Source organism: Callospermophilus lateralis, chromosome 12, assembly GCF_048772815.1.
Source record: "Callospermophilus lateralis isolate mCalLat2 chromosome 12, mCalLat2.hap1, whole genome shotgun sequence".
Classification (NCBI taxonomy): Eukaryota; Metazoa; Chordata; class Mammalia; order Rodentia; family Sciuridae; genus Callospermophilus; species Callospermophilus lateralis.
Window position 1 is genome coordinate 97,562,341 of NC_135316.1, and position 13,329 is coordinate 97,575,669.

General features: G+C 33.6%; 1 protein-coding gene across 1 annotated transcript in view; it reads right to left on the reverse strand.

Moving 5' to 3' along the window:
* Positions 1–13,329, reverse strand: part of Uggt2 (UDP-glucose glycoprotein glucosyltransferase 2) — a 175,125-nt gene that overhangs the window by 114,590 nt on the left and 47,206 nt on the right. The window contains exons 11-12 of the mRNA XM_076872262.1: positions 11,538–11,629; positions 6,365–6,515 (exon numbers count right to left, since the gene is read on the reverse strand). Coding sequence (XP_076728377.1) covers positions 6,365–6,515; positions 11,538–11,629 — 243 coding nt within the window. The remainder of the gene's footprint in view (positions 1–6,364; positions 6,516–11,537; positions 11,630–13,329) is intronic.

Here is a 13,329-nt window from a genome sequence, read left to right on the forward strand (position 1 = left end):
GAATAAATTCTTCCTAACTTAAAAATACTTGTTTTTTAAAAAAAGATAAAACAGAAGAGAACTTGCAAAGTCTAAAAACAAGCCTCACCGGAAGTAAGTGAGCACCTGATACTTGGGTTTCCAGAGAAAACCTAAATACTTTTTGCTTCTATAGCTTTTTGTCAATTTCTTGCTCTTACCAAAAGTGGTCAAATAACTGATTTATATATATGTATATATCCACACACACACATTTTTCAAAATTTTTTTGAGATGAAGTATCCCTGTGCTGCCTGGTCTAACTTTGAAGTCCTGGGGTCAAGTGATCTTCCTACCTCTGCCTCCCAAATATCTGGGACTACAGGCAAACATTACTATGCCCAGTTTGATTAACATATTTTTAAAAAGAACAGAAATAGGTAGAAAGATGGAACGTTTAATAAAACTAAAATCTATTAAAGAAGAATCAAAGGGATAATTGAGAATTTAATAATGTTACGTGTAGGCTGGCAGTGGAACACAATGGTAAACTGTATGCTTTTCAGGCACAAGGATCTAGGTTCAATTCTCAGCATCAAAAACAAATGTAGTCTGGTGCAGTGGCGCACGCAAGTAATCCCAGTGGCTGGGGAGGCTGAGGCAAGAGAATCATGAGTTCAAAGCCAGCCTAAGCAACTTAGTAAGGCCCTAAGCAACACAGTGAGACCATCTCTAAAGGGCTGGGGATGTAGCTCAGTAGTTAAACACCTCTGGGTTCAATCACTAGTACCCAAAACAAAACAAAACAAACAAACAAAAAAAAACCCACAATTTTTAAAATTATGAATTGTAGGAGTTTATTAGGAGAGATTAATTGCAGACTGGACATAGGAGAAAAAAAAATCTAGTAAACTAGATAACAAGTCAATAGCACCTATACCAACTAAAGAACACAGAAAAAGAAATAATATATAAAACCAAGTATGAGTAATCACAGGTGATAATCTAATTCATTTTGGAAATTTCCTGAGAACACTGAAAACCACTTGGAATAGACATCTTACCATTTCAGTACCAAATGGAGTCAATTTATACCAACTGGACCACTTCTTTGGACTCAGGTAAATACACAGAAGGAGCAACACCAAGGAAAATCAGCTTCACAAAAGTCGCATGAAGAACTGGCACGGGATTCCATTAGTTCTGTTGGTCATAACCCTGGCTATCATAGCCATTGAGGTCCCAACACATTGAGTAAAAGAAAGTATTGCTTATAAGTTAGAAGGTATTAGATTATCTCCTCAATGTTCAAAGACAAAAACAAATTAACACAAAATTGGTCATGGTGTTAATGCATGACTCTTTTGGGGAGAAGCAAAGAACTTAAAATATCATGTTTTCTAGATTTTCTTTAGAGAATTAAATCAGGTAAGATGGCTAAGAAACTCCAAATCTTCATCCTCTAAAATTTATCAATAAAAAATTGGCAAATATGTAAGATTAACTTCTTTCAAAAATGTGAAAATTAAACAGAAGCTTGCAGGAAACTCAAGGATGCTTATTTATGAAAAACAGCTGAATTTTGGCAAGAGTGAGATGCGTTGTTATATAATTTACTTTATCTCCATCTCCTGCTCCCAAGTTCACTAATAACCTTGAAAATAAGAGCTTGCATTTCCAATATTGAAACTGGAGGGAGTAAAATGAACTACATTCTGAAAGAACTGTAATTACCTTTTTTGAACTGTCCAATGACTGCCTGGAGAATCTGCTTAAAAGGCCTATCTACACCTTGCCTAACTCATGACTTTTCTAGTCTTGGAAAAGTTGCTACCCCAATTTGTGGAAAACATTTACAGGCAAATGTTTTAGTCACTACTGCCTGAGGAAGTAGAAAACAGTTGGGACAAGTAAGAGACAAACCAAAAAGCTAGTAAGGAAACACTGGGGACTGCTTTGGGAAATAGGACTTTGAAAAATTCTGACAATTCCTTGAAATCTTGAAGGCTACATGCATGTCCTGGAATTTGTACATACTTGGGAACAACCTGAGAAAGCCCTCTTACCTGGCTGACCTTGACACAAAATTGGTCATGCTCTATTCAGGCAAGAAGTGGGAGCTAAAGCAAATATGTAAACTCCTGGCTGAATGTTTATGAGCTACTCTCCCCTTCCTCCCACCTGCTATAGGAAGCCCCTCTGCAGAGACTGGAAGTTTCCTAGTTCCAGGAATTTAAATAAATCTCTGTCCAATTGTTAGCAGACTACTAAGTTAATATATAACAGATAAGCAGTGACTTCAATATTTCACTTTAATAATCGAAAGAACTAGAGAACACCAGCAAGGAAACAAGATTTGAATAACACTATAACTGATAGGCAGTAAAAGAATATTTTAACCAACACCAGAATACATATTCTTCTCCAGTGCTCATGGAACATTTTCTGGGCTAGATGATATGCTAGCACACACAGTCTTAACAAATGCAAAAGATTGAAACTGTACAGAGTAGCTCTCTGACTGCAATGAAATAAATTTAAAATCAGAAAAAGAAATTTAGAGAACTTAAAAATATGTGGAAACTAGACAATGTAATCTTATGTAAGCAATGGGTAAAAGAAAAAATAATCAGGAAAAAAAAACACTGAAATTTTTAAAAAACATCAAAACTTAAGGAACCTCCCCCTTAAAAAATATCTTACAAGAAAAAGATCTCAAAATAACAACTTTATACCTGAAGTAACTTGAAGAGTAAAACTAAATGCAAAAAAGAAGAAATAATGTGGGTTAAAGACAAATGAAAGAGAAATGCAAAGGAAGCAAAGAGTTGTTCAATAATAAAACTGCAAAAGTTTAGCTAGACCAAAACAGAGAAAAGACTCAAATAACTAAAATCCATAATTAAAGTAGGGATACTATCACTTGTACCAACCTTATATTATGAACAACTATATGCTAACAAATTGGATCATTTAACAAATTCCCAAAACTGACTCAAAAATGGGACATCTGGGGGTGGGGTTGTGGCTCAGCGGTAGAGTGCTCGCCTAGCACATGCAAGGCGCTGGGTTTGATCCTCAGCATCACATAAAAACAAACAAAATATATTGTGTCCAACTATAACTAAAAAATAAATATTAAAAAAAAGGACATCTGGGACTAGGGATGTAGCTCAGTGATAGAGTGCTTGCCTGGCACATGTGAGGCATTGGGTTTGATCCTCTGCACCACATAAAAATGAATAAATAAAGGTATTGTGTCCATCTGCAACTAAAAATATTTTAAAAGAATAGGACATCTGAATAGAGGTTGAACCATAGTTAAATGCCTCCCAAGAAAGAAAGTCCAGGAACAGATGGTTTCGCTGATTAATTCTACCAAATATTTGAAGAAGTAACACCCATCCTCAAACTGTACCAAAAAAATAGAGAATACTAACTCAGAGATCATCATTAACTGATAGCAAAGCCAGACAGATATGAGAAAAATGTAGACCAATATCCATTAAAAATAGACAAAAATACACGCAAAAATAAATTGAATTCAGCACACATAAAACAATAATTCATGCCCACGTAGAATTTATCCCAGAAATTCAAGGTTAAAAAAAAAAGAGAGAGAAAGCAACCAATAAAATATACCATATAAATAGAATTTTTTAAGAAATCCTATTATCATCTCAACAGATGCAAAAAAAAAAAAAAGTTTAATTCCATTGCATGATAAAAGTACCCAATATAGGTACAGTGGTGCACACCTGTAATCTCAGTAAGCTAAGTAAAGGAGATTGCCAAGTTTGAGGCCAGTCTCAGCAACCAACCTAGTGAGACCCTGTCTCAAAATAAAAAGGGCTTGGGATATAGCTCAGTGGTAGAGCATGCCTGGGTTCAATCCCTTTACCCATGCCCCCACCCCCGAAAAAAAAACTCACTAAGAATAGAATGCCTTAATCTTACAATTGATAACATCATACTTTGTTAAGACTAAAAGCTTTGACTAAAGAATAAACACAAGGTAAGGATGTCTGTTCTTGCTACTCTATTCAACACCGTAAGTAAATTCTAGGTGGAACGTTTTATTTCTAGTTTTACTGTTTATTTTCACAAGTGTGAAATAAACAGTAAGACTAGAAAGAAAGAAAATTATCTTTATTTACAGATGACAATCTTACATATAGAAAACTCTAAATAATGCTCAAAAAACCCACTGGGACTAACAAACATTCAGTAATATTTTTATGTACCAGCATGAAGTTTTTATATTCTAGTAACAGATATGACATAAATGTTTTTGATCACCAGGGAAATCAAATCCACCAAGAGATATCATCACATTCCACCTAGAATAGCTATAATAAAGAAGAAAAAAAAGTAAATGCTAGCAAGAATTCAGAGAAAGGGGAATTATTATATGCAACTGATGAGAGGATAAATTAGTATAGTCATTACAGCAAACGATATGGAATTTTCTCACACTAATCTGCGTGTTCCAGCTACCCGGGTCACTACTGGGCATGTACTCAAAGGAAATGAAAATACCTGCACTCCAATGTTCACTGCAGCACTATTCACAATAGCCAAGATATGGAATCAAAGTGTCTAACAGATGAATTGCTAAAGATACTATTTAGCCACGAAAAGAGTAAAACCTTAATTTATACCCACATGACTAGAACTGGAAGACATAAAGTAAAATGTGCCAGACACAGAAAAAGACAAACACTATGTATTCACTTATGTGGAAACTAAAAAGTTGACTTAACTGAAGTATACAGTAGAATAGTTGTTGCTAAAGTCCAGAAAAGGTGCAGGGTAGAGATGAGGGAGAGATGCTGGATAACAGCTAACAAAATACAGTTAGGAGGAATAAGTTCTAGTTCCACAGTATAATAGGTTAAGTAGAGTTTACAAAAATTATATGGTTTATAAAGGGCTAGAAGATAGGAGTTCGAAGATTCCCAACAACAAATGTTTAAAGAGTAAAATGCTAAATATGCTGATTTCACTGTCATATATTATACAATATATGTCATATATATTGAATCATCACATTGTACCCGTCAATAAAGAAGTATAACTGTCAATCAAAAATTTTTAAATTAAACTAAAATCGCAAGATAACTGTAAAATTATAACTGACAAGGGACAGTTCTGACATAATATATCCATATATGTACATATACATGTGTGCTTATAAAGAACATACAAAACACAAGTGTGTATATGAAGAGGTTAACTCAACAGTTTTGAGTGCTCACACCTTATACATTCTCAAGAAGGGTGTCTTTTTCTGTCTCTTCTGGGAACTGAGCTCTTGGAATGCTGTTTCACATGCTTAAGGCCTTGAGCTATGCAGTTCCAACAGTTTTATCTAGAGAATTTATACAAACAATGGAATTTACATTTATAATGAACTTCTCCTTTTCCTGTGAGAGTCTGGGACTTCAGAAACTGAGGGCAGGTACAGAATGTTGTATGCCCATGTGATGGATCCCCCTTCACAACCCTGAACTCCTAGGTGCACTTGAGCTTCCTTAGTTGGAAGCACCTTGCACATATTGCCATATACCAAATTAACCACATTCTGCAGAATATACCAGAAGAGAACTCTTGAAAACCTGCAGCTGGTTTCACCTGAATTTCATCCCTGATAATTCTGTTTTGTATTCTTTTGTTCTAAAAATCCATAACCATGACTGTAACAACTTCTGGGCCTCCTGAGTCCTGCTGGAAAACCATTGAACATGAGCATGGTTTACAAAAATATGATAATATGGATTATTAAGGAAAGTTTCTCTCAGAAAGGACTGTTTGAACTGAACTCTGAAAGCAAAAATAGGAGGTAAGTGGACAGAGAGAGAAAAGAAATTTCCAAGATGAGACAAGTACAGTGATAAGAAGAATACCTCAGTTAAAGAACAGAAAGGGGAGAAAGAGGTGGGAAGAGAACAGGCTGTTTGCAGCCTACAAATCATACTAACAATCACTTTTGTGCTTAAGCAAAGGAAGGAGATATGATCAGATTTCTGAAAAAACTCACCTAGGCTGCTTCCCCCCGCCCCACACACCAGAATGTTAGGAGTTCACTGTAAGTTGTCTAAGCAAGATTTTCATTATGTTAAGACAGTATTCTTAATTCCTCAGCTCTCAACTGTTTAGTGTTTTATTTCTGCTATTTCTCATGTGATTATTCTGTTTTTACTATTTTATCTTTGAAGCTAAAAGGATACTGGATAAATGGGTATTATAAGAAGCTACCAGATGGGAGAAGGTAGGTCTAATGTCTTTTTTTTCCACTGAATACTCTTCCAAAATGCTTAAATTTTTTCTAAAGTCTGCCAGTATTTGGTTTTATGTTAAGCCTTAAATATATTAAATTTTACAACAATAAATAATATGCACTTACCACTATAGAAGAATGCCGAATATCTAGTATGTAGGCAGATTCCCAGACATGTGAATTTAGTTTTAAAAATTTGCTCAAATTTTCCCCATTGATCCCAAGATTGCGAAGGCCATTCATCACTTTTCCTTCTAATTTCAGCATATCCAAAATACTTGATATTTAAAAAAAAAAAGAAATGTTTTATTTTGTTTTGCCAAAATTTTAAGAATCTTTTAAAGTGTTATAGATTTCTCAAAGCATTAAAAATATAAGTTCCATTCATACTTTTATTTATAGTGGAAAATATATTATTCATAAACAAACAGTTCTAATTAGTTATCCAGGATATATACTTTTGTCGGAGGGGGGTGATAACAATCCTATCATTTAAAAAATTGCAACAATATTGTACTCTTTACCAAAGTAGTGCAGATCAGATTAGCCATATAAAACAAATAGGGGGAAAAAAATCATTAGGTTACTCTTGAAAAACATACTATAAAAGATCAGACAGACATAAAAATAAAATTTTAGTATATAGAAAACCCCATTAAAGTGTGTGAAAGTTCATATCTGTTTAGAATACAAATTAAAATGTCTTATTGTATATGCAGGTTGAACAGTTCCAATATGAAAATCCAAAATGCTCCAAATTCACAACTCTACAGGCTATATGTGAAAGGTATACATGAACATAAATGACTTTCATGTTTACACTGGGTTCTGTTCCTGAGATTTTGTGCATGAAAGCATTAAAAAAAAAAAATCTGAAATCTGACACACTTTTAGTCCCAAGCATTCTGGAGAAGAGGAAATCAATATAAATAAATTCAAAAATTCTCAAAATATGAGAGTATTATTATTCATACAATATTAATAGTAAGTAACCCTATTCACAAAAAGTTTGGGTAATCTGAATCTTTAAACTATTCTTTGTCAAGCTGTGTATGCCAGAAAAGTGCCAAGTACTTTCTGAAAAGAGCTCCTCAGAGCCTCAAAACCACCACCATAGGAAGTTTCAGATGATACAACTGAGGCTCACAGGCAATGTGTCCTGCTCATGGCTGCTCAGCTAGTGGAGCTCAGAGCTCTCCCAGAAATGCTAGAGGAAGGCAGTGCTTCCCTGTTTCTGCTTGTCTCACCTTGTCTGTAATGTCAAGACTTTAGAGTACTTGTTTTTTAAAAATGATAAGTTTACTAGGCAAGAAGGAACTTTTACTTTTTAAAGGAACTGCTAAAATTGATATTTATTATATTTAACCTAAGGGCTTCATTCAAAAAATTCAGCACAGAAATCATTTTCCCTTTCAACAAGTAAACTGAGCAAGAGAAAAACAAAGTATGGATTTTAGTATACAGTTCTCAGGGAAACTACTGAGATCCACAGTGGGGAGACCTAATACCAAAACTCTTAGTAAAGCTGTTATATAATTTCAAGCTGATCTGTATGTATGACTTTGGCTTTTCATGTCTATATCCTAGTCAGATTTAAACACAAAAAGAAAGCTTTATTACCAGGAAAACAAAAATCTACGAGAAGATAGGCACTATAAATAATACTAGCTTGAATATCCCAAATCACCAATTTAAAAATAAGATGTAGTTTGACATGATAGGACAAATGGAAAATTTCACACCTGACCTTATGGGATGGGTTGTAGTAAAAACTCAGGCATGTTAAAAATACAGAAGCTCAGAGTATGCTCAAAATAGGGCAAACATGTTAAAATGTAAAATAAATATTAAAATATAATTCATGTATAGTATATGTAAATATATAAGGTATACATGAACATAAATGACTTTCATGTTTAGATCGGGTTCCGCTCCTGAGATTCAAAAAATGTGCTTATTTATAATTCTATTAATATATGTAATAAAAACATACTCAGACATGCAAAAAATACATGTGTGGCTTCCTAAAGTATTTCAACTTTTTAGTCTAAGTTCCCTAATTTGTAAAATAAGAATTTCAGAGTACCCTGTAAACATTTTCCACTCCAAAAATTTGGTGATGCTCACTGATCAGACCCATTTTTTTGGTATGGTAGAATTTCAATATTTCTCATAGCTATTTCTTCTCAAACTTGTTTTCAAGGAAAATCAGACTCACAGCACAGTACATTGGAAAGGGTGTGGGATTCTGAAACTACCATTATTTACTATTTGTGTTTTTAGTTTTGTATAAAATCTAAGTCTCAGTTTCCACATCTACTTAAAAAAGAAAAATCAATAATCCCTTTCCAGAGAATTAAGGCTGAATGAACTGATGATCAGGCACACAGTTGTCTTCAATAAGCACTAGTTTGTTCCTTGATCTTCCTAAATCTTGAATTTTGGATGATAAATAAAAACTAAGTACACTTGATTTATCTATCAGGAAACTTCCTTTATCTTAGGGTTTACAAATAGTATTTAAAAGGGAAGCATCAGAAACTATCTTTGGACTTGTTTGATGGCTTCTCCTGCCTTAGAGACAAAAGGCCAAATCTATAACTTGCTTTTACAATATGATCTTTGCCTATCTGTGTGATCTTGACTAATTCTAGCTCCTCCTCATTCTCTACAGTATTCTCAAAACATACCTTCATGTTTTCACAACCTCCATTTCCCCTTTGTCCAATTCATCCTTTAAAGCCTAGCTTAAATAAAACACTTCTTTGAAGTCCCAAAGTTCCATCAAAAAATAATATAAATCTCTGGGGTTACAAATCCCAAACACTGTATCTAACCTTTTATAAGCCTTATCACACTGTTCTTATTTACTTAATGTATTCCCATCTAGACTGAAAACATCACTTAGGCAAGACCTATTTTGTCTTGCTCACCACTATATCCCCAACATGCAGCAGTTCCAACAACATAGCAGAATTCAGATACATGAATTGCATTTTAATATTAAATTGATTTTATAATATTGGATTTCAATACTTCATGCATTAAAATACATATTTTGCAAGAACTCAAAAGAATTCTAAGCAGATAATTTTATGAAAATACAGAAAAACTATAGAAGTGGTGACATCAAGACCACTTTGTCACATCTTTCTAGTGGTAGTGGCACTGCTCAAGTAGGAAGAGACTGTCTATCAAAATCTGATACCTAATTTGTATTAGAGTCAATTTCTTACTGGGCAAGTCTGTGGCTGAGGCAGACATGCAATAATGCCTCTCTGATGGACTAGGATAGTATATTCTAAGGTAGAGAAACAAAGCCTCATTTATGTCTTGGATGCCTTTCCCCCAGCCAGTCTCGTGGTTCTTACTGTCTCAGCCTCTCTGGGAATGAGACCAACACTGTCCTGACCCTGAACCCGAGACTTTAAGCTCCTTCTGTGACTTGGAAGAACGATGGGGCCATATCTGAGATATGATATTGATTCTCCACAATCCAGAAATGCAATTATTGACAGAGGATGGGAAAAAAAATTCATTTCCTTTCTTCTTCAAATGGACAATTCTGAGTACTAGTAGCAAAAACAAACTCTCCCTATGTAATGTCTCTGTAATAGAACATTTTCATTTCTCTATTTTTCCATATAATTTTCTTTCATTCACCTGTTTTTCATTGATTTTATTCTATATCCTGTCATCTTTTTCAGAAAATCTTTTTGATTATGTTACCTGAAAAATATCAGAAAATACAATTATCCTTATATATTTGCTATTTCTCTTTTAAGGGAATCATGGTAGCCATCACATCACTAGGGAACAGAACTACAGTACACATGCTGCTATTCTTTCTATTGATAATGTTTATGCTATGTGTCTTGGGTTGTCAGGTCCAAGGATTCAATTAAATATAGAGAAAAGCCAGCTTTAGAGAAAAATTATAAAATGGCAAAAATTCCAAATGAACTATCCTATTTCTATGTCTCTCTTGCATTTTTCTACATTTCCAAACTGGTAAGAAAATGGATCTTTCCTTGAATGAAAGGAAAAAGAAATGTGATTTGGAGAAATCCGGGGCTAGCTTGCTGCTGGTGGGCTCAGGATCAATCATCCCATATAGAAGCAAAACAAACAATTAACTAATTAACTAATTAACTAAACTTATTTTATGGTGCCTAGCTTAAATAAAACATTAACATTAAATAAAACATTAACTTTTAAATCAATTTTAAGCTTCTCTACAAGAGTAAACCAAATTCCATTTTTTCTCTTCTTTTTGACTTGTAAGTTTAGATTTATGGGTGAGGGGCCGTTGATTAACAAAAAAATTCCTAATTCTTTCTGCCTTAAAGCACTTGTGAAGAATTTTTGACCTAAGGCACAAGATAGCACATTTATACAATGATATCCCAAGTAAAACTTTGATGTATATTTGTAAATATTTGAATCTCATTTTAAATTCATTAAGTTTCTACTAAAGAAATGTTCGAATTTTCATACCTTTCATTCAGTAAGCATTTCCTGAGTGTGTGCCATGCACCAGGCACATAATTTCAAATTTCAAAATTCCATAATTTCATATTTCCTGACAGACATAGCACTTTAAATTATCCTCGTTAATTTCTCTCTTCTGGAAAAACACCTTGTGTTGCTTTCAATTTCTTTCTAAAGGGTATATGTCCCTGGCTGCTCAGTCTAGTCCCCAAGAACTTGCCTGCTAAGTTAACAACCTACTTTTCATTGAAAGACAGTTTAGAATAGTGGGATAAGTACAGGTCTAGTATTCACTGGAACAATTATCTCCAAGGTTTCTCACAACTATTCACAATTTATTATGCTTTAGGCTTGTATATTTTGGTAAAACATTCTACCAAAATAACAGAGTTGTGTTACACAATCAAAAACACGCATTTGATGGTGAGGAAGAAAAGAGGAAGGATATGAGTAAAGCAGAAGGAATAAGTGCTACTGTTCTACAGTACAGTTGAATGATGACAGCTGAGAATAACTTACTGTGTATTTCAAAATAGCTAGAAGAGATGATTTTGAATGTTCCCAATACAATGAAATGATAAATGTATGACGTCATGGAAATGATAACTACCCTCATTTTATTATTACACATTATACATACATATCAAAAAACTGTATTTTGTATTCCATAAATATGTACAATCATTGCCAATTAAAAATTTTTAAAATGCACTTATATTTAAAGCCATTCTTGGCATTTTGACATACTAAATTCAGGACAATTTTTACCTTTACATAAACCATAGTTTGTATTAATATTAATACTTACCTAAAAGGGTCATAAACATCCATATCAACACGAAGGCCATTTATAAATAGACGAGCATCACCTGGCTGAATTTCAAATCTATCTTGGAGATCCTTGAAATAGAGCAAAACAGTTAAACAAATGCTACAAGACGAGTCATTTATGTCAGGGGTCACCAAACTATTTCTAGTAAATACTTCATGCATTGCAAGATATACAGTCTCTGTGACTACTTAACTTTGCCTTTGTAGCACAAAAGCAGCCTTAGACAATATGTAAACAAATGGTCATGATTATGCTATGATAAAACCCATTTATAAAAAACAGTTTGCAGGTTAGATTTAGCCTCTCCTGATCTAAGTGATGAAATTTTTTGATAGGTTAGAATTCAATACCAGAACATTTTGATTTTGCAACAGATGACATTAAAGTTCTTATATGTTTTACACAGAGAGTGTATGTTCACACATACAACTTAATAGGTGGCACATTCCTGTTCCTTGATACAATGATATCCCAAGTAAAACTTTGATGTATATTTGTAAATATTTGAATCTCATTTTAAATTCATGTATATTTGTAAATATTTGAATCTCATTTTAAATTCATGAAGTTTCTACTAAAGAAATGTTCCAATGTCCATGCCTTTTCATTCAGTAAGCATTTCCTGTGTGCCATGTACTAGGAACCAACCTAGATGCCCTTCAATAGACAAATGGATAAAAAACGTGGCATATATACACAATGGAATATTACTCAGCAATAAAAGAATAAAATCATGGCATCTGCAGGAAAATAGATGCAATTAGAGAAGATAATGCAAAGTGAAGTTAGCCAATCCCAAGTAACGAAATGCTGAATATTTTCTCTGATATAAGAAGGCTGATTCATAGTGGGATAGGGAGAGGGAGCATGGGAGGAATAGACAAACTCTAGATAGGGCAGAAGGGTGGGAGGGGAAGGGAGGGGGCATGGGTTATAAATGATGGTGGAATGGGTGGACATTATTATCCAAAGTACATGTATGAAGACACGAATTGGTGTAAATATACTTTGTATACAACTGGAAAAAATTTAGTCAAAGTGATTTATGAAACAATAAACACTTTAATAATTTTTTAAAAAAAGAAACAACTCTTGGCACTACAATAATAACAAAAGAAAGGAAAGGTAACATTCTTCCAAGCACAGGCCAATTCCTAGAGTAATCACACCTGGTTTAAATCCTGGTCTTGCTCCTTATTATAAAATCTGGACAAATCCAATTAGCTTTCATAATCCTCAATTTCCTCATTTATAATATGGAAATGATTCTACCTATCTCACAGGTTAACTATATTATATATGGATACCTATATATATGTGCCTTTTCGCATGTACCATGAAAGCTTTTATTTACTATTATTGCAATAGGTTAACCAGTTTAGGAGGAAAATCAATTTTAAACATTTCATTTCAATATCGTAAGTGAAATAATAGCAATGTGTAAAAATATTCTCAAAAGGCAAATGAAGTAACTGATTTGAAAAAATTCAGAGAAAGATTGACAAAGTTGAATATTTTATATGATTACTGGTCAACATGACAGGTAAGCTACAAACAGAGAAGGGAGAGAAAGAATAAAACTTGTAAAAGAACAAAATATTTAAACTGCTTCACACAGAATACTGGAAAGAAAGTAAACCCTAATACAAGGTTCAAAGGGAAACTTGATTTGTCTTTAGTTACTTCTAGTTCTATCAAAAAATTAATTTAAGAATCTATATTCCAACCTCAAAATCTACAAATGCCAGTAAATTCATATTGCCTACTA